This window comes from Balaenoptera musculus, chromosome 20 (assembly GCF_009873245.2).
Source record: "Balaenoptera musculus isolate JJ_BM4_2016_0621 chromosome 20, mBalMus1.pri.v3, whole genome shotgun sequence".
Taxonomy (NCBI): domain Eukaryota; kingdom Metazoa; phylum Chordata; class Mammalia; order Artiodactyla; family Balaenopteridae; genus Balaenoptera; species Balaenoptera musculus.
In genome coordinates this window covers 51,503,337-51,528,208 of record NC_045804.1, presented here as the reverse complement: position 1 = coordinate 51,528,208, position 24,872 = coordinate 51,503,337, and the positions used below count along the sequence as shown (strand labels likewise).

At 49.9% G+C, this 24,872-nt stretch overlaps 2 protein-coding genes across 3 annotated transcripts; both read left to right on the top strand.

The window, feature by feature from the left end:
- The first annotated feature begins 6,725 nt into the window (after nt 1–6,725).
- RNF222 (ring finger protein 222) lies at nt 6,726–13,398 on the top strand. The gene is made up of 3 exons (XM_036837757.1): nt 6,726–6,827; nt 10,296–10,510; nt 11,095–13,398. Exons 2-3 carry the CDS (start codon nt 10,507–10,509, stop codon nt 11,763–11,765), a joined length of 675 nt encoding a protein of 224 aa, XP_036693652.1. The 5' UTR covers nt 6,726–6,827; nt 10,296–10,506; the 3' UTR covers nt 11,766–13,398.
- Nucleotides 13,399–19,225: 5,827 nt separating this feature from the next.
- On the top strand, nt 19,226–24,855 carry RPL26 (ribosomal protein L26). Of its 2 annotated transcripts, none has more exons than XM_036837758.1 (4): nt 19,226–19,359; nt 20,182–20,354; nt 21,491–21,631; nt 24,684–24,855. In XM_036837758.1, exons 2-4 carry the CDS (start codon nt 20,187–20,189, stop codon nt 24,810–24,812), a joined length of 438 nt encoding a protein of 145 aa, XP_036693653.1. In that variant the 5' UTR covers nt 19,226–19,359; nt 20,182–20,186; the 3' UTR covers nt 24,813–24,855. The 2 variants fall into 2 exon arrangements, with proteins under 2 accessions (XP_036693653.1, XP_036693654.1); XM_036837759.1 differs by lacking the exon at nt 19,226–19,359 and adding an exon at nt 20,057–20,075 and having other exon boundaries at nt 24,684–24,853.
- The last annotated feature ends 17 nt before the right edge of the window (nt 24,856–24,872 follow it).

Below are 24,872 nucleotides of genomic sequence, written 5' to 3'. Positions count from 1 at the left end.
CAGTTGGCGATTTGGGGCCTGTGTGTTTTATGGCGGTGGGAGGGCGTGGGGCGGCGGCGCACGCAGACCAGGTGAGTTGCAGGACGCAGCCCACGGCGGCTCGTGCGCGGCTGCGACGTGACTCAGCCTTCCTGCTCTCCCAGTGCCCCACCCCTGCTGTCCTCTGTCTCCTCCCGCAGCCCGCACCCTCGGGTGACCGTCCGTCCTTGCCAGTTTCATTCTCAAGTCCAAGCTATTTTTCTCCTTTTCTCAGGATTCCTTCGGTTGATCCCACTCTGTGGCTTCCCGTCCAATGGGCTCTCAAGCATTGAAAGCCAGCCTCGGGCCCAGCCTTGAAAAATCCTGAAGTGGCCTCTTTCGGCTCTGAGATCCCGAGCCGCTGTGGCTCCGGACCTTGGGGGTCGTCATCCCCCAGTCGTACGTCTCAGATCAGCGTGCGCCAAGGCCCGTGCGCGCCACGACTTCCGGTGGTACACAAGAGAAACTTTTTTTCTTTTTTTTTACTTAACAGTATGTATTCATTTTGCTGTTTATTAAAAATATAATTAGAGCATCAGACCTGTGATTTCACAGAATGGATGCTCAGAACGAGAGAGAGTAGGTTTTTGTTGCTGTTGTTTAAAGAAAAATCAAGTAAACAATCGTACTTAGATGTAGCAAAAATTACCAAGACAAACCACTAGATTAAGTTTTCCCCGGGGGGATTCCTCCTTTAAAAGCCCCAGATTCGGGCTTCCCTGGTGGCGCAGTGGCTGAGAATACGCCTGCCAATGCAGGGGACACGGGTTCGAGCCCTGGTCTGGGAAAATCCCACATGCCGCAGAGCAGCTGGGCCCGTGAGCCACAACTACTGAGCCTGCGCGTCTGGAGCCTGTGCTCCGCAACAAGAGAGGCCGCGACAATGAGAGGCCCGCGCACCGCGATGAAGAGTGGCCCCCGCTTGCTGCAACTAGAGAAAGCCCTCACACAGAAACGAAGACCCAACACAGCCAAAAATAATAAATAAATAAAGAAAAATTTTTAAAAAAAAGCCCCAGATTCCGTCACAAGTCCCTCCCTCTTCCCCGGCCCATCTTTCCTCCTCTCCCCAGACTCACCTCCTGGAGAACCTGTCCAAGATCATGCTTTTTCAAAGACAACATTGGTGTACAGTGACTGAGTAAGGCTCTACCCCTGTGGTGGGCTCATCCTGCTGTCTCCAGCCTGACCTGAGGTTCTCAGTCCACTATGACTTTGAGGGGGGAATCTTGGTATGGATTCCAAAGGCGTCTAGAATAGAAAGGAGAAGGACTGCATTGTCCAAACTTCCCTTGTGCGCCACCCCTCCACACACACACACACACCCCATACACGTGAGCTAGGCTTCAGAAGTTACCTTCATTCATTTAACAAACATTGATAGGGACTTCCCTGGTGGTCCAGTGGTTAGGACCCCGAGCTTTCACTGAGGAGAGCCTGGGTTCAATCCCTGATTGGGGAACTAAGATCCCGCATGCTGCCTGATGCGGCCCAAAAGAACAAAACAAAACAAAACAAAACAAACCACACTGATTTATTGAGCGCTACTGATAGACACCAGGCCCACAGAAGTGGACACAGATGAGTTAGGATCCCCTCCTACAAGGTCTTAAAAGTTAAAGATGCCACAGGGGAGGTGATAAGGTAGAAAGGCATTCCAGCCAGGAAAAAAAAATTTTTTTAAAAAGGCATTTAAAAAAAAAATCACAGAGCCCCAGAAGCCCGAGGCCTTCAGGTATCTAAACTAAAAGGCAGCACTTTGGCCACGCTGTGTGGCATGAGACGGCCAAGGGCAAGGGGATGTCCAGAGACAGTCTGGGAAAGGCAGTGAGGGCCTCATGTGCCAGCTGAGGAGGGTGGGCTTTGTACTGAGGGCAGTGGGGAGCCATGGAAGTCTTCAGAGGGAGGAGAGGGTGCAGGGTAACATCTGTGAAGCTGCTCTTTAGCTGCTGTGTGCTGGGCTGCAGGTTGGACTGAGGGGGCTGAGGGCCAAGGGGGACGAGTTGGGAATGAGAGCAGCCCTTGTCCGCCTACCAAGCCAGGTGCCCTGGCAGGGCCTGTGTTCTGTTCAAAGGCCCCAGGTTTCCCCTGTGCTACCAGCAGCCCCAGGCTATGTAATAATGGGGGGAGAGCCCAGGGGACAAAGGGAACAGGTAAAACAGAGTGAGATTTTTCAGGGGTGTGAATAAACTGAAATCCCAAAACAGCCTCTGAGCTGGCTGAAACCAAGCAGGGCCCCCTGCAATTGGATGCGGGGTGGGTGTGTGGGGTGTGTGGAGGGGGGACACTTGACTTGCATTTCCCTGATTGAGGCAGGAGATAGATGGGCTCCAGGCTAGACATTTACAACTAGCCTCCTGTTTACACTTCCTGGGGTGAGAAGAAGATGGGCTCCAGGCCGGACATTCATTACCAGCCCCCTGTTTACATTTCCTGAAGCAAGAGACAAATGAGCTCCAGGACTACATATTTATGACCGGACTCCTGTCTATATTTCGAGATCTGCACCTCGATATAAAAACCAGCAACAGAAATAGGGTAAATAACCAGACATTGGACATTTTTATGGCAGGAACAGAGTGGGACTAAACCCTGTTAAAAGATCAAGAGGTCATACACTTCCCATCCTTGGGGCAAGGGAAACATTGCACATGTGCAGAAAGGCTCCTTGGGGGGTCAAAAATGAGGGGGCACCACCCCATAATATGTGATGCTAAGGCTATCCCATAGGCCTCTGGGCTGTAATCCATCTTAGAAAAAAGTTGCCCACGCAAGTTGGGGAGGGTCCTAAGGCAGGTCAGGTGTGGAAAAAGAAACCAGATAATTGGCCAAAGGTAAACAAAGATCTGGAAGAACTGCCCTATGTAAATGACTTCACTGCCTATTTATTGCACTCTTACTCATTAGAGAGGACGCCCACACGCTTTCTCTCCTGGTGTGCATCTCTGTCTTGCTTCTATCTTAACTAAACAAATCGCTTCTCTGTGTGCTCTCCCACTTGTTGTTGTGCTATGTCTCTAATAATAAACTTTGTACCTGTTTTTACAGTTTTGCCTCCGTGAGAAATGCATTTTTCACTGGGGGCAACGGCCAGGGGGTGTGGTGGCTAGGATTTCTGGTTTTCATCCAGGCTACCCAGATTCAATTCCTGGGCAGGGAATTAAGATCTAGCTTCACACCACCACTCACTGCTGCCTCTCTGAAATCATGATGATTAGCAGTGTTGAGCATCTTTTCATGTGCCTATTGGCTAGCTGCATTTCCTCTTTGGAAAAATGTCTATTCAGTTTTTCTGCCCATTTTTTAATCAGGTTGTTTGTTTTATTTGATGTTGAGTTGTATGACCTGTTTGTATATGTTAATCCCTTATCAGTCATATCATTTGCAAATATTTTCTCCCATTCAGTAGGTTCAGGCACCTTATTTGTATCCATTCATTTGATCATCACAATCCTATAGAGGAGGTAACATCACCTCCATTTTTCAGATGATGTAACTGAGGGACGAAGGGATTAAGTAACTTACCCCAAGGTACATGCACTTTCTCTTTATATAAACACACAAAGAACCCTTGTGAACATTCATGCACTGATCTCAATTTCCCCACACTCCCTACTATCAAATCCTATAGTGTGGGTCCTCCTGGCTAATATACCTCTGCTCTCAAGCCTTCTTGATCACTAATCCCCCTCTACCTGTCAAAACTTAACAGCCAGGAGTTCCCTGGTGGTCCAGTGGGTAAGACTCCACGATCCCACTGCAGGGGCCCCAGGTTTGACCCCTGGTCCTGGAACTAAATCCCACATGCATGCCGCAACTAAGAAGCCCGCATGCCACAACTAAGAAGTCTGCATGCCACAACTAAGACCCGGCACAGACAAAATAAATAATAAATAAATAAATAAATATTTTTTAAAAAACTGTCCTATGTCCTACTCTGTTAGGACCTTGCTAGATGGCTAGAGACAACCTGATAAATAAATTCAAGCTAAGGTTTCCCCAGCTGATATACTTACTCTCTCAGGTCAGGGGTGTTTGTGGGTGTGTGGGTGTGGGTGTGTGTGTGTGTGTGTACGCATACATATACATACATATGTAGATACGATTTTTAAAGTGGAATTCTTATTTTGGAACACAAAACCATGACAGACTATGATAATAAATACTTATATATTCAAAGTAATCCTCAAAGTCAAGCTTCATGGCAGGTTAGGACGAGTGGAAAAGATTTTCCACTATAACCACATCACATTAGACCAGGGGTCCCCAACCCCCGGGCCGCGGACCAGTACCAGCCTGTTAGGAACCGGGCTGCACAGCGGGAGGTGAGCGGCTGGTGAGCGAGCAAAGCTTCATCTGCAGCTCCCCATCGCTGGCATTACCGCCTGAACACCCCCCCGCCCTCCGGTCCATGGAAAAACTGCCTTCCACGAAACCGGTCCCTGGTGCCAAACAGGTTGGGGACCGCTGCATTAGTCTGAGTCGAAGGACAGCCTGGACTGGCTCAGTCCCCTCCCTGGGGGACACACACAGCCTTGATGCTGGGTATTTGGGGCTTCTTTTCAGGGACCCCCAGGAAGCCCTGGCAGAGTCAGAAGCCACACTGCTGAAGGTGCCCCTGGAGGTGCTGAGAAAAGGAGAAAAATTTGGCCAGCCCTCTGGGACTAGAGTTGCAAAATGAAATATAGGATGCCTGCTGAAATTTGAGTTTTAGATAAGCCATGGATAATTTATTAGTATAAATAGAGCCTAAGTATTAACTTATTTTGATTTATAATGTAAGTTTCATGCATACATTTTATTTCTACTTCTGTATGCACTCCAGCGTGCTCACCACCAGAAGTTTCGTTTCCGTCCGTCACCATACAGTCAATCCCCATTACCCATGAGTAGGTCCCAAATATTGCATTGAGTACCCTTATACTACAAAATTGTTTGTTTATCTGAAATACAAATTCATCTGGGCAGTCTGCTTTTTTGGGGGGGGGGGCTGAGCCACGCAGCTTGTGGGATCTTAGTTCCCCAACCAGAGATTGAACCCGGGCCCGCGGCAGTGAAAGCGAGGAGTCCTAACCCCTGACCGTCCTCCCCCAGCCCAGCCTCAAGGTGGCCATGGTGCCAGGCCAGGGCTGGTTGGGTGAGGGAGGGGCCGTCGTGGGGTGCCCTGGTGGGGTCACACTCATGCTTGGCTGTAGATGGCTAGACACAACCTGATAGCCATCAGGTTGGATCCAGGAACCTCCTTTGTCAGAAGAAAACCAATTTCTCATGGACTCCCGCCTTATTCTTTTTTTTTTAGGCCTTGCCACACAGCATGTGGGACCTTAGTTCCCTGACCAGGGATCGAACCTGTGCCCCTGCAGTGGAAGCACAGAGTCTTAACCACTGGACCGCCATGGAAGTCCCTGCCTTATTCTTGATTATTTTTTCCTGATCTTGAAAGAAACATACATTCAAATATCACAGGAATGTATGTCAGAAAGTTCCTCCAGGGACTTCCCTGGTGGTCCAGTGGTTAAGACTCTGTGCTCCCAATGCAGGGGGCCCGGGTTTGATCCCTGTTCAGGGAACTAGATCCTGCACGCCAAAACTAAAGATCCTGCACGCTGCAACTAAGACCCCTAGCAGTCAAAATAAAAAAAAAAAAGTTCCTCCAGAGATAAAAGTATCAAGTTGGATGTGTCTTCCAGATTTTTCCTCTATAAAAATGATATTATCATCCATAAACAGAATCACACAGACTGTTCAGAAACTTACTATATTTCATGTGATATCAGGGACTTCCTTCCATGCAGGTGTGCGTTTCTACTTTGTTGGGTTTTTTTTTAAAATATATTTATTTATTTATTTTATTTTTTTTTGGCTGCATTGGGTCTTTGTTGCTGCGCGCAGGTTAAGCGGCGAGCTGCGGTGCCCGGGCTTTCCATTGGCGGCTTCTCTTTTTGCAGAGCAGGGGCTCTAGGCACGCAGGCTTCAGTAGTTGTGGCACACGGGCTCAGTAGTTGTGGCTCGTGGGCTCTAGAGCGCAGGCTCAGTAGTTGTGGCTCACGGGCTTAGTTGCTCTGCTGCATGTGGGACCTTCCCAGACCAGGGCTCAAACCCACATCCCCTGCGTTGGCAGGCAGATTCTTAACCACTGCGCCACCAGGAAAGCCCTACTTTGTTGGTTTTACTCTGCCTCCTTCTTTATCTCCATGGTGTTTGGTCTTTGGAGCTCTGAGCCCCTTTGAGTGTGAGATGAAGGACAAATGTACATAAGCACATCACCCAAATATTTGTGTATGACTTTGGGTGGCAAAGCATTACCGACCCCTTCACCCTATCATGGCAGGGGACCAGGGGGCTGGGGGAGGATCACTGAAATGGGTCCAGGAGGCTGAAGGACTGTATGACTTTTATTGTTGGGCTGAGAAGACCCATCTCTGGGGAGCCTCAGTCAAAGGGGTCCTGGATCACTGCCTCCATCGTGAGACCCTCTGCTTGTCTCCAGCACCCATCCCTGGGCTCCTCCTTAGGCAGGGGCCCCTCCTCTCCTAGCATCCTCATCAAGATCACCTGACTCCAGCAGGGGCCAAACCCCTGGGTAACGCCAAGAGCCTCCCAGCCTCAAACGGGTTGGCCAACATTCACTTCCCGGTGCTGTCCTCCCGACCTGCTCAGTCATTAGGAAATGCCTTGGAGGCAGCGGCTGTCACAGTGACAGCGGCAGGAGGACGTGTCCCCCGCCCAGCACCTCTGGGTGGCTCAGATCTGCTCCATGGAGGCCCCGGGTGGAGAGGCAGATGCTGCACGCCCTGGTCCCAGCTAAAGTGAGTCTGGGGGCTGGGCTGGGGGCAGGGAAGGAGTGGGATCCAGTCAGAGCTTGGCAGGGCTCTGCACTGACACTGGAGTGATGCCAGGGTGTGAGAGTGTGTGTCTGTGTGTGTGTGTGTGTGGTGTCTAGGGGTGAGGAAGTGGTCAACAAAGCCTTGCCTCGGGAATCCAGGAGGGAAACCCGGTGCCCACAAGTCTCACTCTGCCTCACACGATCACCGTCCCAAGGTGGGGGGCAGGGATGGTCTGGACTGGTGACACCCCCCCACCAGTCCTCGAGGTGGGCTGCTGTGGGTGCAGCTAGGCACTGGGGCTTCACGAGGACGGCCCCCCCTGAGCTGGCCCTCGTCCTCCCCTGCCTCCCAGGCGGCTGGAGGGGCAGCCCCGTTTACAGTCACTCTGAGGAGGGAAGTTTGGGGAGTCACTTTCCCATCCAGGCTTCATCTATTCCTTAAAAAAAAAAAAAAAAACAACTTTACTGAGGTGTGATTGACATACAACAAGCTGTACATATTTAACATATACAACTGGATTCTGGAGCTCTCGTGAGGTATTTTCATCCCTGGATGTTTGTTAGATCAGTGTTTCTGTAGAGAAACATTCTGTGAGGGCTGGGACCTCCAATTCTGCCATCTTGCTCTCGATTCTTCACCTACTCCTTGGATCAAGGTCTGGGACGCCCTCCATGGAGGCATCCGAACCCTCGCTAGAGGAGGTGGTACGCAGCATGTGCCACGTAACCAGACTGACCTGGCCTCGAATCCTGGGTCTGCCCTGAACTAGCAGCCTGACTTTGAACAAGTGACTTAAGCCTCGCGGTTCCTCATCTGTAAAATGGAAATAACATCCACCTCCCAGAGTCGCTGTCATGATGAAATGAGGAAGGGATGCAAGATGCCAAGCACATAATTAGTGTTCAATAAATAGTCGCTGTTATAATTATTTATTATTAGCTCAACACTAGTCCCATCTCACCTAGGAAGACTTTTCAGCCCTCCTTCCCTGAAATTTCCTGAAGCACCAATGGGGATGCCTTTGGCAGATAATGTCTTGCACTGTTATTTAGCTAGTTTGTGCCCAAATCAGAGCATTATTCCTTGCATTTCTTCTGCTGCCCTCTCCCCTGCCCCAGCACCCAAGACAGAGTCAGGGCCATAAGAGGAACTCAAGGATGGAGAATGAAATGGAATTAAGAGAAAGGGAGGGATGCAAGGAGGGAGGTGTCAGGGAAGCTGAGAAAGGGAGGTGAGAAGGTGGGGATGGAGGGCGGGTGGCATTGTCCAGACGTGAGGGACATGCCTCTCCCGAAGTACACGATGGGGAAGGGACTGCACAGAGAAGCCACCAGTGGGGACCTGGGATGTCTTTTGCATCCCCTGCATCCTTTTAATTTTTCCTCAAACTCAGTCCTCCCTGCTCCCCTTCTCATCCCAAGGAGGAAAGTGCTTCCTGATTTGGCTAATATCTACTCACCCACCCAATCTATCAACTGATTCTAATGTTTTCTATACTATCTATGAAATCTCTCTCTCTCTCCCATCTCCCTCTCCATTCTCCTTCCTAGGTGACCTCAGACAAGTCACTTCCCCATCTCTGGACCCAGCTCTGCTCACCTATAAAACTAGATTTTCCTAAATGGCCTCAGAAGTCCTTTCTTCCTCCAGCATTCTCTTATCTATCTGCTTTACTTCTCTTTTTAAAAATTTATTTATTTATTTATTTATTTTTGGCTGCGTTGGGTCCTCATTGCTGTGCGTGGGCTTTCTCTCGTTGTAGAGAGCGGTGGCTTCTCTTGCTGTGGAGCACGGGCTCTAGGCACGCGGGCTTCAGTAGTTGTGGCTCGCAGGCTCTAGAGCACAGGCTCACTAGTTGTGGCGCACGGGCTTAGTTACTCCACGGCATGTGGGATCTTCCCGGACCAGGGCTCGAACCCATGTCCCCTGCATTGGGAGGTGGATTCTTAACCACTGCGCCACCAGGCAAGTCCCTGCTTTACTTCTCTTGCCTGTCTTGATTACTTACTTCTCAGTTACCCAAACAACTTAAGCGATTGATCATCATTCCTCCTTTTAAAAAAATCTTTTTTCAAGAAAATTTATAAATGTCCCCTAGGCTCTAAAGTTTCATGAAGGGCTTTCTTGAACACTGCTTATCTCCAATGCCTGGCTCAGTACCTAGCCCGCAGCAAGCGCTCAATAAATATTTGTTGAATAATTGGATGGATGGATGGAATTGCCACTATATGCCTGTGGGGAATAATGAAATGCAGGGGGACAGTTGGTTGGCTTAAGGAAATCAAGGTCATCCTGAGACTAACCCCAGTTTAGACATTTGCAAGTGTGTTATGAAACAAAAAAGTTAAAAAGTCTGAGAAACGCTGGAATCACCATCTTAATGATCTATTGCCCATCACTGACCTAATCTATTGTCATCTTGTTCAGTTATTCTAATTTGAGGGGAGCTGCCCTCTGTCAGGGGTGTGATATTCTTTAGTCACTTACATAATAAGGAACATCTGGGGAGGAGAGGGAAGGCCAGAAGGCAGATGCCAGGAGGGGAAAGGGCTCGGCCTGCCTTAACAATGACACCTACCATTTATTGAGCACTTACCGCGTGCCAGACTCTTCACTCATGCTACCTCACTTAATACTCTGGACAACGCTGAGAGGAAGGTGGTACGATTATCATCAACCCCACCTTAGAGATGGGAAACTGAGGCTCAGATAGGTTATACAGGCGGTAATGGGTATATCAAGGATTTGAAGCCAGCTTCAGAGTCTGAGCACTTGAACCCTCACTCCCAGCCTGGAGGCCACACTGACCACTTCAGAGACCAAAGCTCGAAAACCCCTGCAAAGGCTTTGGTGTTGCCACCAGGGTCCCCAGTCCCCTACCCCTCCCTCTACATATTTTTGCTCTTTCTTGGTTATGGGACCAAGTTTTCAACCTGGCAAAATGGACTTGGAACCAAGCCAGGAGGGGGGAGAGATTCCAAAAGATTTGTGATTGAACCAACTCTAGTTTGTCCTTCCTATTAACTAATCTTGTTCTCGCTACGTCATCTCTCAGGGCTGGGGGCTGCTACACAGCTCTAGCTGTCAGTGTGTCCAGGGGTCTTTTGTCTACGTCACTGATGGAAAGATATATCAATAACAGGTGATCACGGTCCTTCTAAAGAGGCTGTTCTAGATGAGTTTAGATGACACAGCTGTGATACTGGGGACACGTAGAAGAATGAGAACACTTGGACCGCATCACGTACCCAAAGAGGTGTTTCCCATCAAGGTTTACACCTTGGGAAACTGGACTAAATCCAACAATGTTGCCATTGCTGACAGCATCCTTGGAGCCTCTCTTGAGCTCTCAGATAATGTTAGAAACCCACCTGTTACATCATGGTGACTCCTTATCTTTGATTTAAAACAATCTCATGCCACTTGAGCACTCATTTGCTTTCTCACCAGAATGGGCACCCGGTGACTTCTGGCCATTTCCAAATACCAGACGTATCCTCGAAGGATGAAAATCTGCCTTCACAGAGGTTAATCAGAAGGTTGTCTCGCAGCCTCGGGCAGGCCTCTGGGAAGAGTCTGAAGGATGAGTGAGCTGTGATGGGCAAAGGAAGGAGCCCACAGCTCCCTGACGCGACCGCGCGGCCGGCCAGCCGGCATTTGGATGTGTAAGTTCTGAGTTTCGTTTTCAAAACCCTCGTTGCTTCACAGCCACACCTAGCACACAGGGATGCGATCCAGGGGCTGAGCACACTCCAGTGGGTCAGCCAGCCCGAGCGGGGAGACGGAGCAGCGGCAGAGGCTTTTCTGGAAAACGGCCACTCTGGGCACACGCCCACACTGAAGCCTGCACTGAGGCCGCGGGCGCATCCGCTTAGCCACCTGCTTCCCCCGGGAAATGGGTCCTCCGGCCTCCACTTCGGGCATGGAACCAGGAAGGGGGAGGGGGTGACCTCACAGCGAGTGCCCGTCGGGGTGGAGGTGGGAGGCTACACCTTCCCCCGCCACCCACCTCCTTCCAGAGCCCAGCGTGGCTGCGATCTCTCGTTGTCTCCCAATCTTCCTTCCGGAAGCGGCCCCTCATCGCCTCCGGAGGGTCCGGGTTTACTTCCGGTAGACCTTGGAGGAGGAGCAGCGGGAGAGGACCGGGGAGGAGGGCGTGGGGGCAGCGGGGCGGCAGGCGACCCGGAGGGGTCGGGCAGGGGAGCGGAGGAGGAAAAGGCCCTGATGCTTCGGCCCTTCCCGCCCACAGCCGGGGCCCTGCCCTCCCGTGCGGCCATGTCCGAGGGGGAGAGCAAGGAAAGCTCGGGCGGCGAGTGCCCCGTGTGCTACGACAAGTTCTGCGATCTGGAGGGCGCCGGCCGGACGCTGTGCTGTGGCCACATGTTCTGCCATGACTGCCTGGTCAAGTACCTCCTCTCCACGCGCGTGGACGGGCAGGTCCAGAGGACCGTCGTCTGCCCCGTCTGCCGCTACGTCACCTTCCTCGGCAAGAAGAGCTCCTGCTGGCCCGCCAAGCTGGACAAGAGCTCTCAGACCCTGGCCGTGCCCATGGGCCTGCCTCCCGTGCCACCGCCGGACACCCTAGGCCACGCCAACCCCCTGGCCCTCTCCCAGCCTTTCTGGAGGCCGTCCCCGAATCAGGGCGGCCAGCTGCCCTTGGACCCGCCGCCCGGCCTGCCCCGGGAGCCGCAGATCTTCATCATCAGCCGCTACGGGGTGCCCCTGGGGGAGCAGGACAGCATCCTGCTCGGGCGCAGCCTGGCCGAGTTCTCGGAGGCCCCCCGGGGGCCCAGCTCCACCTGGACGTTCTGCAGCCGCTCCCGGGCCCTCCTGCTCATCACCCTCATTGCCGCGGTGGCCGTGATGGCCGTGGTGGCCGCCATCCTGCCCTGGGTGCTGCTGGTGAGGAAGCGCGCGTGAGTGGGGCACCGGCCCGAGGGCCGCTCTGGAAGCCGCCCGCTCACACAGCCAGGCTGCCTGGGCGGGGCCAGCCGAGCCCTGAGGGGTGGCCTGGGGCAGAGGGGGTGTCAAGGCGGTGCTGGCTGGAGGTCCAGTGGCATCTCCCCACCCCGGGCTCCTCGCTCCCAGTGCGTCTCAGACAGAACAGGGAGGCCAGAGCTGGGCTGAATGAAATGGAAACTCCAGGCTCCAGGCCAGGGAGGAAAGCATGATGGACACCCCTGCTCAGAAACAGCAGCAGGGGCATACCCTCAGGGGATACTGGTCCTTCCTCTAGGCTAGAGCCAAGCAAGGCAGGGAGATGGGCAGCTGCTCTGTCCTGTGGGCTCACCAGCCCCGAGGGGTAGTCCTCATCTGCCAGGTGAACTACCTGAGGCCAGCTGGGGTTCTGCGTGGGGTACATCCTGGAGGGGGCCCAAGGGCAGGACTCCTCCAGGTCAGAATTCCCGGCCAGGGTCCTCCAACCTGCTCCGAGCAATAAACAGAAGGGGTGGTGCAGGGGCCAAAGGCACTTGTGTTTCCCGGAGTCTCAGCCCCCATCCGTGACACCCCACAGCTGGGCAAGGGTGCCAGCCTGGAAGGTCTTCCCTGAGGGAGAAGCTGATCTCAGGGAGCTCCTGGAGGAAGGAACAGAAAAGGGGAGCAGAGACCACAGCAGGAGTCAGAAGTTTGTTGACAGAGGCTGAGGCCAGCAGAATGGCGCACAGAGCCAGAGGTCTCCCCAAGCCTCCCGGGCCCAGGAATGGTCCAAATTTTGAGTCCTGGGGTTTTCAAGGATAGCCTGGAAGGTGGGCAGTGCAGGGGAAGCCTGGTGGCCGGGACTTGAGTCAGCTGAAAACTATGTGGGCAAACGAACCCCTGGGGGCTCCCTCCCAGCCCAGGTTCTCCTCTTCCTCATGACCAACCACTCATTAGACGCCACACCAGCTGGGCCAGTTCCCGGGGTGGATTCCCAGGCTGGGCTGGGTGAGGAAGGGTGGGGAAGAAAACAGCTGTGCTTGGCAGGGACGCTTCTGTCTCAGTGAACACTGGAAGCCAGCTGTTGTCGGCTGCTGGCCAAGGTCACATCACCTGGGGACACCGCCTATGCTGGGGGTCCTTGATGAGGACACTAGAAAAAGCTCAGGTTGGGTCTTGTCTGGGGAGCGAGCCATTCGGGGACAGCTATTTTCTGTTTACTAAGGCCCATAAGTCAGTGGGCCATCATCTTAATTTTAGGGCTAAGAACAGCAAAAACCTCAAGCTGTTTTCTGAAATGGGTGGGTGTTCAGAGCCCAGGTGCGCCAAAGGCCAAGCTCTCCGCAGCCTCTGCCTCTCTCAGCGCAGTTCGCTGTCTGTGGGGAAAGAAATAGCGCCCTCTTACCTAGTTCCTAAAAGCCTGTAGTGGTGGTCATTTGGGGACCATTAGGGAATGGGATCCACCTGCAGGGGATATTGGGACACAAAGAGGGTTGATTTAATGCACTTATGGGCTTCTTCTTTTCAAGACTAGAGAACATAGGTGCTATTGGGGGAGGTACAGGTGGATTCATAGGAAAAATGTTTATTATAGGAATTAAAATGTTAAATTTACAAAGACTCTACTGAGTCAGTTTTTTTTTTTTTTTTTTTTTTTTTATGGCTGTGTTGGGTCTTCGTTTCTGTGCTAGGGCTTTCTCTAGTTGCGGCAAGTGGGGGCCACTCTTCATTGCGGTGCGCGGGCCTCCCATTATCGCGGCCTCCCTTGTTGCGGAGCACAGGGTCCAGACGCGCAGGCTCAGTAGTTGCGGCTCACGGGCTTAGTTGCTCCGCGGCATGTGGGATCTTCCCAGACCAGGGCTCGAACCCGTGTCCCCTGCATTGGCAGGCAGATTCTCAACCACTGCGCCACCAGGGAAGCCCCCTACTGAGTCAGTTTTAACCACAGCCAGGCTGCTTCAAACAGTGTCATGAATTTCTGGGGACCTGCTTTTAGCCTTTTCAGATTCTGTTGTGTTTGCCAAAAGTTAATTTCGAAATACCTGTAGCGTTTCCATATTGTTCAGTCGTGACTTGTAGATGGCACTTCTTTTATTTTCAAAGAATGTCAAAAGCTATATATTTTCTCAAAGATTCCAGACACATTGTAAATGCATGTGGGAAGCGCTGAGCTTGGACTTTTAGGATAACTCATTTTAAATGAAAAAGACCATCCGAAAACACAAATGCAAATGGCTCTTAAACATTTACTCAGACACACTTGTGAAAGGAATGCAAATTACAATTCTGCTGGCATCCCATTTTTCACCTATTAGCTTGTCTAAACTCACCCTGCTGCCAACGTTGAGGGAAGCGAGTGAGGTTGGTAGGAAGGGATACTGATAAAACCCCTAGGAGGGGAAATTTGATATTGTCTATCAAATGTCCACTTTGACCCAGCAGTTCCCATTCTAGAAAGGTATCTGACAGATACACTTGCATATTGCGGTATTGACATATGTAATTGCAGTGTTGTTCCTAGAAACAAAGAATTGGGAAAACCCTACATGCCAGTCAGAAGGCGCTGGTTGTGTAACTTAAGATGCAGGGACTGTCATGCAGCTGTAAAAAGAACAAGGAAGGACCTGCAAACTGACTCTGAAAGTCTCCAAGATCCAATGGCCGACGGGCAGAGGCAAGGTATGGAACGCTGGGTATCCGATACTACAACCTGTATAGAAAGTGGGGGAATAAGAATTTACTTTCTGGGACTTCCCTGATGTCCAGTGGTTAAGAGTGCGCTGAGAATGGACTTGAGGACACGGGGAGGGGGAAGGGTAAGCTGGGACGAAGTGAGAGAGTGGCATGGACATATATACACTACCAAATGTAAAATAGCTAGCTAGTGGGAAGCAGCCCCATAGCACAGGGAGATCAGCTCGGTGCTTTGTGACCACCTAGAGGGGTGGGATAGGGAGGGTGGGAGGGAGGTGCAAGAGGGAGGAGATATGGGGATATATGTATACGTATAGCTTATTCACTTTGTTGTACAGCAGAAACTAACACACCATTGTAAAGCAATTATACTCCAATAAAGATGTTAAAAAAAAAAAAAAAAAGACTGCGCTTCCACTACAGGGGGCACGGGTTCGATCCCTGGTCAGGGAACTAGATCCCACATGCCGCGTGGCGTGCCCAAAAAAATAAAAAAGAATTTACTTTCTGATTTGTGCATAAAGCAATTAGGAATATTCGAAAAAAAACTAGTAAGAGTGGTGAACTGTGGATGGGGATGAGAAAATGATGGAATGGGAAGGGAACTTCTCCCTTTACCTTTGGTATTTTGGGATTTTTGAACCAAATAAATGTAGGTATTATTCAAACATTAAATTGAAACATTATATTAGAAGCTAAAGATATCTGCAGTGTACACACTTGTTGCCTGGTGAGGAGTCGGCCCCAAGAATATCTGCGAGCCGCCAGGCTGCTTGTCCTGTGGTTCCAGGGCGTCAGCTGATGTGTCTCGTTCGAGGTATGACATCTTAGGCTTAACAGGCACCCAGGAAGGAAGGTAGAAAGTTTAATATTCTCAGCGTTCCTAAGTTCCTGTGGATTTCTTTGGGCCCCACCATTTAATGTGCTCATTTTGATTCCCTCTTTCTTGTTTTTTTTTGGCCACGCTGCGTGGCTTGTGGAATCTTAGCTCTCCAACTTCCCAGGCCCCTGGCAGTGAGAGTGGGGAGTCCTAACCCCTGGACTGCCAGGGAATTCCCTGTTTTGATTCCCTCTTCTCTATCCTTCCTTTTCTTTCTCAAATAAAATCTTTCGCTTTAAGCAACCACCCTGGGGTCAGGGCACTACAGGAAGATAACATAGATAGACAGATAGGTAGATAGGCAGACGGATGCCCCGGGGTTAAACATAAACTGTCACTCCTCTCTTCCTCCCCTTTTCCAGAGGCACCCCCCCACCCCGGCCTTTACACTCACACACACGCTCTCACACTCACACACACTCACTCCCTTTGCCACCTCCCATCACAATAACCTTTAACTCTCATACACAGTCTAGGCCGACCCAGCGTGCTGAAGGGCCCATACTTCACTGGCGGGCCCCGGGCCAGGGCTGCCAGGAGCCTGGGCAGGCGCATCAGAGACCTCTCTGCCCCTCGGGCCCGTGACCTCTGCCCTCAGTGAAGCCTGATGACTCGGGCAGCCCTTCTGCACTCACCACTTGTCTCTCTGACCTCCTTCACAATCCAAATGTCCTTTTCTGACACAAAATAAACAGTCTTGGCCCACCCTCTCAACTTGTCCCTTTCCTTCATCCTCCTCAAACCCAGAACAAAGGAACGCCACAACTAATTCTCAACACAAACTACTGGCAGTTCCTACAAGCAGTGCTGGTGCAGGCCTCTGGGCTCTCGTTTGGGCAGTTCCCTCCACCTGGAACACGCTTCCCCCATTGTCTACCTGGAAAACTCCTACCTAGCTTTCCAGAAACAGTTCATGGGTTACCTATAAAAGCTCCCCCAACCCTTACCTTGGTTAGAATTGGCCACACCTATGCTGTGTCCCCCGCTGCATCCCACCATCTTCCCGAGACACTTTATAATGCATGTTTGTTGACAAGTCCGTCTCCTCCTTCTAGACAATGTGCTCCTTGACGAGAGGCTAGATCTTAACTGATCTTGCTAAGATCATACCAAGTGTCTGGCACAGAATTTAGGAAAGAGTCGAAGCTGGATAAATATTTGAAGAATGCATGAGTGAAGGAATGAATGGATGAACAAATGAACAAGTGAAAACATGCTGGTTTGTGGTCCAGAAAAAAAGTTTAGTCCAGGGATGTAGGCACGAAGTCTGGATAATACCTACTTCGGTGTGTCTTAGGGCTACACAAAAACCACCCTCAAAATGACCCTAAGGAGCCAATTTAAAAGGACTCACGTGGGGACTTCCTTGGAGGTCCAGTGGTTAAGACTCAAAAAAAAAAAAAAAAAGGAGTCATGTAAGAAGAACGTGGAGAGAGGGCAGCCAGGTGAGGTGGCCAGAGGTTCATGTAGGGTGGAGCCATGACGCCCAACAGATACTTGTGAAGATAAACAGACTGTATAACTAGGCTAGCAGTCATCTGCATCTGTGGGTACAATTTCCAACAATCTTCACACTGTATAAAGCGGTTATGCTTCCACATGGTGGGTGGGCTGGAGTTTAATTTCGATGACTCTGTGTTGGATGGAGGGAGGGAGGCCTGAGAGGCTTGGGAGACAGCAGAGAATGATGGGGAGGCTGAAGAAACAGAGAGGACCTTTGTGGGAAGAGAGAAAGATGATGGGGAGGCCTGAAGAAGAGGCGATTAAGGAAACTAGTAAAGACAATAAGAGGAAAGAGAAGGTGAAGACCAGAAAGGAAGGCAGGAGCCTTCAGCAGCTCCCTACGACTTTTCAGCGTCCAAATCAAACTCAGCTCAACCCCAGAACCCCATGGGCTCCGTCTCTGAATCCCTCTCATGCCAAGCACAGGGACCTGGCACCTGGAGACAGTGCGTCATGGGCTTCACACCCCCACGCCTTCCCTCAAGCTACTCCCTCTGCCTCCTGGAGCTAATTTTAACATTCCTCAAAAGTCACTAAAGGGTGACTTCACCCCAGGTCTTCCCGGACCCCAGAGTTCTCTTCCCGAAGCACCCAGGCACCAAGGACAGGCAGGCTCAGCGAGCACTTCTCTGGGGTCCTGTGGTTGTTGATTTTGTTGTTTATCTCATCTCTTAGACAGTGAGCTTCCTGCAGGCAGAAACTTTGACTAATTTCCTTTTGTAGCTCCAGGGTGCAACCTGGCTGGCCCATGAAAGATATTCCATAAACATTTGTTGAAAAGAATTGCAGCAGAATTCTGCTCTAACTGAATTTTTGAATAACAAATAAAATCCGGGGCTATATCTTCACAGCATATTTAAGAACACAACTATTTTTAAATCATGAAAACACGTGTTCTTGACTGACTCCACTCTGGGCCCTCAAGGATATGGTTTCTCACTCTCTGAGTTGACCCCAGTGGGTTCCTACAAATTGGGACCATATAGGGAATTATCAGAAGGGGCTGGGAAGCCAGCCTGCACGGGTTCGTCTATAACCTATGGGTTCTGTATAAGCTTGCACGAGCTCCTCTCACTTCTCTGTGGCTCAGGGTCCTCATCTGTAAAACGGGACAACAATACCAGGATGGCAAGGCTATTTGGTGGATTAAAGGAGCTAAGAAGGCAGCGAGTAGAAGAGTGTCCCTAAGACTCTGCAAGCTTACTACGTCTTAAGTATCATGAAACGTGTGTCTTCCCCTAGTACGACACCTGTGTTATTCATTCAACAGAAACCAATCGCTTACTACGTGCGCGGCCAGGCACGCGGCGGGCGTTCACCCCGCACTGCAATCCTTCTTCAGGAGAGCGCACCCCCTTGCCCTGCTTCCATCAGATCCTGAACTGAATGAGAGCAGGCAGTAAAATTAAGAAAAGGGCACAGTGGTTAAGAATCCCCCTGCCAGGGCAGGGGACACGGGTTCCAGCCCTGGTCCGGGAAGATCCCACATGCTGCGGAGCAACTAAGCCCGTGCTCCACAACTACTGAGCCTGCGCTCTAGAGCCCGTGAACCACAACTACTGAAGAGCGCGCACCTAGAGCCCGTGCTCCGCAACAAGAGAAGCCACCGCAATGAGAAGCCCGCGCACCGCAACGAAGAGTAGCCCCCGCTCACTGCAACTAGAGAAAGCCCGCGTGCAGCTATGAAGACCCAACGCAGACAAAAATAAATAAATAAATAAATAAAATTTATTTTTTTTAAAAAAAGAAAAGGGCACAGTTCTTTACGTGGAAAGGCTTCCTCACGCGCGCTACTTCAAAGTGTGGTCTCGGACCAGCACCCTCGGCATCACCTGGGAGCTCGTTAGAAACGCGGGTTCAGATCTACTTCCGCGGGGTGGGGGGCGGACCCGCGGCCCCAGTCCTCGGAAGGCCCCTCGCCGGCGGGAGCCGAATCTCGGGAGGGCCCCACGGAGCAGTCAGCACACACAGCGGTGCCGGGGCGGCTGCGGGCGCCGGGCTGGAGCTGGTTACCTGTCAGGCACACTCGACAAGCCCACGCCCTCGGCCCACGATGTCCAGGTAACCGAGGTGACCGGCCAGCCGGAGTCCCGGCGCCACCTGGCGGTCAAATATAGGACCTGCCCTTTCCCGGCTAAGGGAGTACCCGCTGCCTGCTGTTCGAGAGTGAAGGGACACGGGTTCCTGGGGCCGCTCTCTCCCTCAACACCCGCCGGGGCAGTCAGACCCCAAGCAGCCCCCGCCACCTGCCTGGGAACCACCGTTCCCAGACGACGCAGCTGTAGAACCCAGAGCTCCCACGGTAGGCACCAGGACCTGGAGAAGGGTTTTGCAGTTCCCCTCCGAGCCACGAGATGACGCTAGTTATCAACTTCTTTCCCAGTTTTCCCTCCGTGTTCAAACTCTGCGCCTCTCTCGCTCCAAGATACATCGGTCTCGCGAGATCTCTCGGAAACTTACAAAACCGGAAGCTGTGTGTGGATCTCTTTCCTTTTGTGGCCATCGCTGGATCGCTAGCGGGTGAGTTTGCCGGGAAAACGCGTATAATCCGCAGCCATCCGTTCACGGGCCTGGTGTATCTCGACCCTGGGGGCCCCGATACTGTTCCGGTGGCCGAGTAGCAGCCGGGAAGGGGGGCCAGGATGGTCTCGGCCTGTCTTTCTCCTAGCTCAAGGACCGCCGGGGTGGGGAAGGGAGGAGGAAAGAGGATTTGGGGACTTGGAAACGGGAGCTGAAGGGGAGGCAGCTGAAGGGGAGGGAGCCTATGGTGATGGAGTCTAGTCTGGACAGTGTAGTTTCCTAAAGAATGGTCTCAAGATAGCCTCTTGGTAAATCTACCGAACTTTCAGACGGCGCTCGCCCATTGTAAGGCTTTTTGGACCCGAGTTCTGTCCATTTTCCAGGTTCGGGATGAGGGCCTGATTTCATTCATTTGGGATGGGGCTAAAGGTGTTCACTCTCAAGTTCGTAAATTAACGTTGGTTGGTCTTTCTAAAACGTGATGTGATATTTGGATTGTCAGTCTGCTTTGCCCTAATTCAGCGGAAATATAAGTGCTGTTTTAGCTTCCTTACGCAGTAGTTATGCAGTTTGAGTGTGTAAACAAAAAGTTTAATTACAACAGGTGTGTTGGCAATGGAACGTTCTTCTGTTCCATAAGCAAATACAGAAAACATCCCAGTAAAGCAATTCACTACAAGCAGTTTTTGATGGAGTTAAAGAATGTGACAGCTTTTGTGAGCGTTCTAAACTTTCAAGATGAAATTGTTGCAGTTTCTTGTTTGTAAACTGAGTGAGATTTGGTCATTTAAGGATTTACACCTCTTTTAACTTTTTATTTAGCCGAAATGAAGTTCAATCCCTTTGTGACCTCTGACCGAAGCAAGAACCGGAAAAGGCATTTCAATGCGCCTTCCCACATTCGCAGGAAGATTATGTCTTCCCCTCTTTCTAAAGAGCTGAGACAGAAGTACAATGTCCGATCCATGCCCATCCGGAAGGATGATGAAGTTCAGGTATGTGCCGGGTTCAGGTCATCTTGGCGAATATCCCGCACATTAGGCATAGACGATGGATTGCATTCTGAGAGTGATACATCTGAGACACTGGCTCCCAGCACAGGACTGCAGAAGGAGTTGAGCTGGGGACTAAACAAAAAGTATGCTGCTTTCTTCACCTTTACACTTTGGTGAAAACTCCATTGTCTCAAGCATCAGATGCAGTCTTAATGAAACAGAAGAAAGGGGGTTTGGAACCAGAATCTTAGTTTGGAGTTATCTTTTTCCGGGTATGTTTGGGCATTGGAGAGGCATTTGAGGACCAGTAAACAATTCTGCGTCTGAATCAAAATCCATATATAAGTTACAACTGAGCTGTAGTTTCATATGATTGTTTGAGAGTACCAGTAAATAATGTATCAAATCTATTTAAGTGAAAATTTCTATTAATGTTTCTTAGCTGTAACTTGCAGCTAGTGATTAAGATTCAAGCAGTCTCTAAAGCAGCTTACATGTTACCAGCATTTCATGACATGAATAGCCATTTGTCGCTCCTGTGCTGGTGCTAAAATTGCCAGTAGGTTTCGGAGGCAGTCTTCTCTGCTTTCTGCGACTGGGAAGAAACATCTGTTCAGAAGCACTTTGGCAAGCTGAGGATGGTTGGGACTTCCGGGTACAGAACGATGTTAGTTAACCTCAGGGAAAGAAGTGGCATGTTCCCTTAAATATTAGCTGCTGCCCACTCTTTGGCACTTAGTTGGGCCCTTTAATGGGTTGTGAATTTAATATTTATGGCCTGTTGTTCCCTTTGAGATGGAGTGACAGTTTCCTTGTCAACTTGGTACAAAAAACCAAGGTGGGCTTGTTCCTCGTTTTTAACCTTTTAACAAGCCCACCACTGCTGCTGGATCATCAGTTGTAGGATGCCCTGTCCATCACTGTAGATTTATATGGAGCACAGTTTATTTCCAGGTTAATTGAAGCCAGAGATAGAATTATTGGCACATTTCCATTAATGATTAGGTCTTTCAAAATTGGAAGATCCTGTATATCTGATAAAGTGAATGGTGTTTACCTGATTCATAGGTTTCCTGATTGTCAAGTTTAATATTCTTTTAACCACATACATCTTTTATTTTTGAATTTGCATTTAGGTTGTACGAGGGCACTACAAAGGGCAGCAAATTGGCAAAGTAGTCCAGGTTTACAGGAAGAAGTATGTCATCTACATTGAACGAGTGCAGCGGGAGAAGGCTAATGGCACAACTGTCCACGTGGGCATTCACCCCAGCAAGGTGGGTGTTTTTAAGAATGCTTGAGAGGGGAGAAGGAAATTTTAACAGTTATTCTGTATGTGTATTTAATGTACCTTGTCCTTAAAAGCTATTAGTAAGCTGATCGATCAATCTAAAAACGAATAGATCTTAAAATCTAGGAAATTGGGTAATTTTTAGATGATATGGAGCTGATACCCTGTGTATTAAACAGAATTGAGTAAACAGTAAGGCACATTTACAGCCCTGCAAAGTAGGTATTAAATCATTTGCAGATGGAAAAAATCTAGACCTCAGAGTCTAGATCCCATTGATACTGGTATCTAAGCCAAAATAGAAGATAATGGTCTGATTCTCATGTCCTGGACTTCAATGTGAATTCTCCAATACTGCTGTCTAATTTCTCTCAATTAAAAAAATATGCTTAATATAAAGGTAATAAATGTACTTGGTGCCTATTCAAATAATGAGGTATTCGTTTTTTAAGATCTTGAGTTGGCACCACAAATCTAATCTTCAAACTACAGGGAAGTCGAAAGACTAGCACAGCTGTTGCATATCTTTCACCTAGAATTCACAACTACTATTTTCTTTGCCCTTTTCCCTACCCACCAGTGGATTACAAACATCGTGGCACTTCACCTCTAATTACTTCAGTATGTATCTCTTAAGAGCGAGGACTTTCCCATTCTTTATTACAGTCTTATTTTTGCCCCCAACTAGATCAGCCATTGTCAAGGTCACCAATCCAGTGACCGATTCTTAGTGTTTTCTGAACTTAATGCAGCATTTGACACAGATCTTCCTCTTTATGGCTCATCTTCATCTCTTATTCCAGACAAACCTCAATATCCAGTTGACTAGTTTGCATGTCAACTTAGATATCTAATCAATATCTCAAACCTGACATGTTTAAACTCCTGGTTTTATCCTTGAACCCTCTTGCAGTTTGTTACCGTCACTGTGTGTGGCAGCTTTGTCCTAATTGCTCAGGCCAAAATATCATTATTATTATATACCCCACATCAGTCGATAAGACCTGTTGACTGCTGTCACATTGTATCCAGATATTGTTACCATCAGAGTGGCCTACAAGACTTCTGGCTGCGTTGGGTCTTCCTTGGAGCGTGCAGGCTTTCTCTAGTTGTGGCGAGCGGGGCTACTCGTCGTTGCGGTGTGCGGGCTTCTCATTGTGGTGGCTTCTTTTGTTGCAGAGCATGGGATCTAGGTGCACAGGCTTCAGTAGTTGCAGCACTTGGGCTCAGTAGTTGTGGCTCATGGGCTCTAGAGCACAGGCTCAGTAGTTGTGGCGCATGGCCTTAGTTGTTCCGCGGCATGTGGGATCTTCCTGGACCAGGGCTTGAACCCGTGTCCCCCACAGTGGCAGGTGGATTCTTAACCACTGCGCTACCAGGGAAGTCCCATCACCAGCTACTTTTTTTTTTTTTTAATTTTATTTATTTATTTTTGGCTGCGTTGGGTCTTCATTGCTGTGTGCAGCCTTTCTCTAGTTGCGGCGAGTGGGGGCTACTCCTTGTTGTTTCGGTGGCTTCTCTTGTTGTGGAGCACGGGCACTAGGCATGCGGGATCCAGTAGTTGTGGCACGCAGGCTCAGTAGTTATGGCTCGTGGGCTCTAGAGCACAGGCTCAGTAGTTGTGGCTCACGGGCATAGTTGCTCCGTGGCATGTGGGATCTTCCCGGGCCAGGGCTTGAACCCGTGTCCCCTGCATTGGCAGGCAGATTCTTAACCACTGCGCCACCAGGGAAGCCCTACCAGCTACTTCTTTTTTTTTTTTTAATAAATTTATTTGTTTATTTATTTATTTATGGCTGTGTTGGGTCTTCGTTTTTGTGCGAGGGCTTTCTCTAGTTGCGGCAAGTGGGGGCCACCCTTCATCGCGGTGCGCGGGCCTCTCACTATCGCGGCCTCTCTTGCTGCGGAGCACAGGCTCCAGACGCGCAGGCTCAGTAGCTGTGGCTCACGGGCCCAGTTGCTCCGCGGCATGTGGGATCTTCCCAGACCAGGGCTCGAACCCGTGTCCCCTGCATTGGCAGGCGGATTCTCAACCACTGCGCCACCAGGGAAGCCCCCAGCTACTTCTTGATGTCACCTTATTCCACTCTCCGTGTTCTAGTCCACTGGCCTCTTTACTGTTCTGCAGCCGTGCTCCTCAGCGTGTCTGCTGGTGGCAGCATCACCTGGCAACTTCATAGAATTGTCCATTCTGTTCCCAGGTCTACTGAAGCAGAATTTGGGGGTGGGACCCAGGGGTCTATTTTAACAAGCCCTCCAGACACACTCAAATTTGAGAAACACACCTGTTAAACTTAGAAGTTCTTCTGCCTCTGGACTTTTGTGCTTGCTGTTCTGTTTGGAATACTCTACCCCCTCTAATCAGGTCTCTGTTCAAATATAGACCTTTCTGTGAGGCTTTGCCTGATCTCAATATGATTTAGCCCCTGTCCTCCAGCATTCCATCTCATATTAGATATAACCTCCATGGCGGTAGAGATTGTCTTTTGGTCGCTATGCTATATTTCCAGACCTTGGTCAGTGCTGTCTTTGCCTTCCCTCACCTTCCTTCCTAAGACTAAAATTTATCATAATCTGGGTGTCTTTAGTGACAAATCTGTTGGAGTAAGGTCTGTTCTGTGACTTCACTAAAGGTTTTGCAGGTTGAAGCATGTGTGAAGGCTACATTTAATTTCCAACTTTGTGGTATTAATGTTACTATAGAAACAAAAATGTGTATGACTTTGTTAGCTTATAAAACTATGAGAGGAGTGAAATAGTTGAAACGTTTTGCAGTAGAAAAAGAAGCTGATTTTATAATAAAGCACAGAAGAGGATGTGAGAAGAACCACCAGTGCCACATTGCCTTCTCCTTTGTTGGCTGAGCATTAGTGAACATTTAAGCCAGGTTTGGGGGTAAAGAATCATTTCTGGCGCTTCAGTGTTTACGTGTCCACTCCCACAGGTGTGGGGAATGGCACTGAATGTTGGGCCTTCCCACGTGTTCTGTGTTGGTAATTGTTTAAAGCTCAGGAGCATTTTTTCTTATTTGTCTGCAGGTGGTTATCACCAGACTAAAACTGGACAAAGACCGCAAAAAGATCCTCGAACGTAAAGCCAAATCTCGCCAAGTAGGAAAAGAAAAGGGCAAATATAAGGAAGAAACAATTGAGAAGATGCAGGAATGAAGTAATCGTGTATACAACTTTCATTAAAAACTGTTAAAATGAAGAGTCTTTGTGTACGTG

What these genes read in the sequence shown, in the direction of transcription:
- RPL26 (XM_036837758.1), top strand. Translation starts at nt 20,187, where the DNA reads ATGAAGTTCAATCCCTTTGTGACCTCTGACCGAAGCAAGAACCGGAAA. An exon ending in GGAAGGATGATGAAGTTCAG is followed by an intron (nt 20,355 to 21,490) that starts GTATGTGCCGGG and finishes ATTTGCATTTAG; the next exon opens with GTTGTACGAGGGCACTACAA. An exon ending in TGGGCATTCACCCCAGCAAG is followed by an intron (nt 21,632 to 24,683) that starts GTGGGTGTTTTT and finishes ATTTGTCTGCAG; the next exon opens with GTGGTTATCACCAGACTAAA.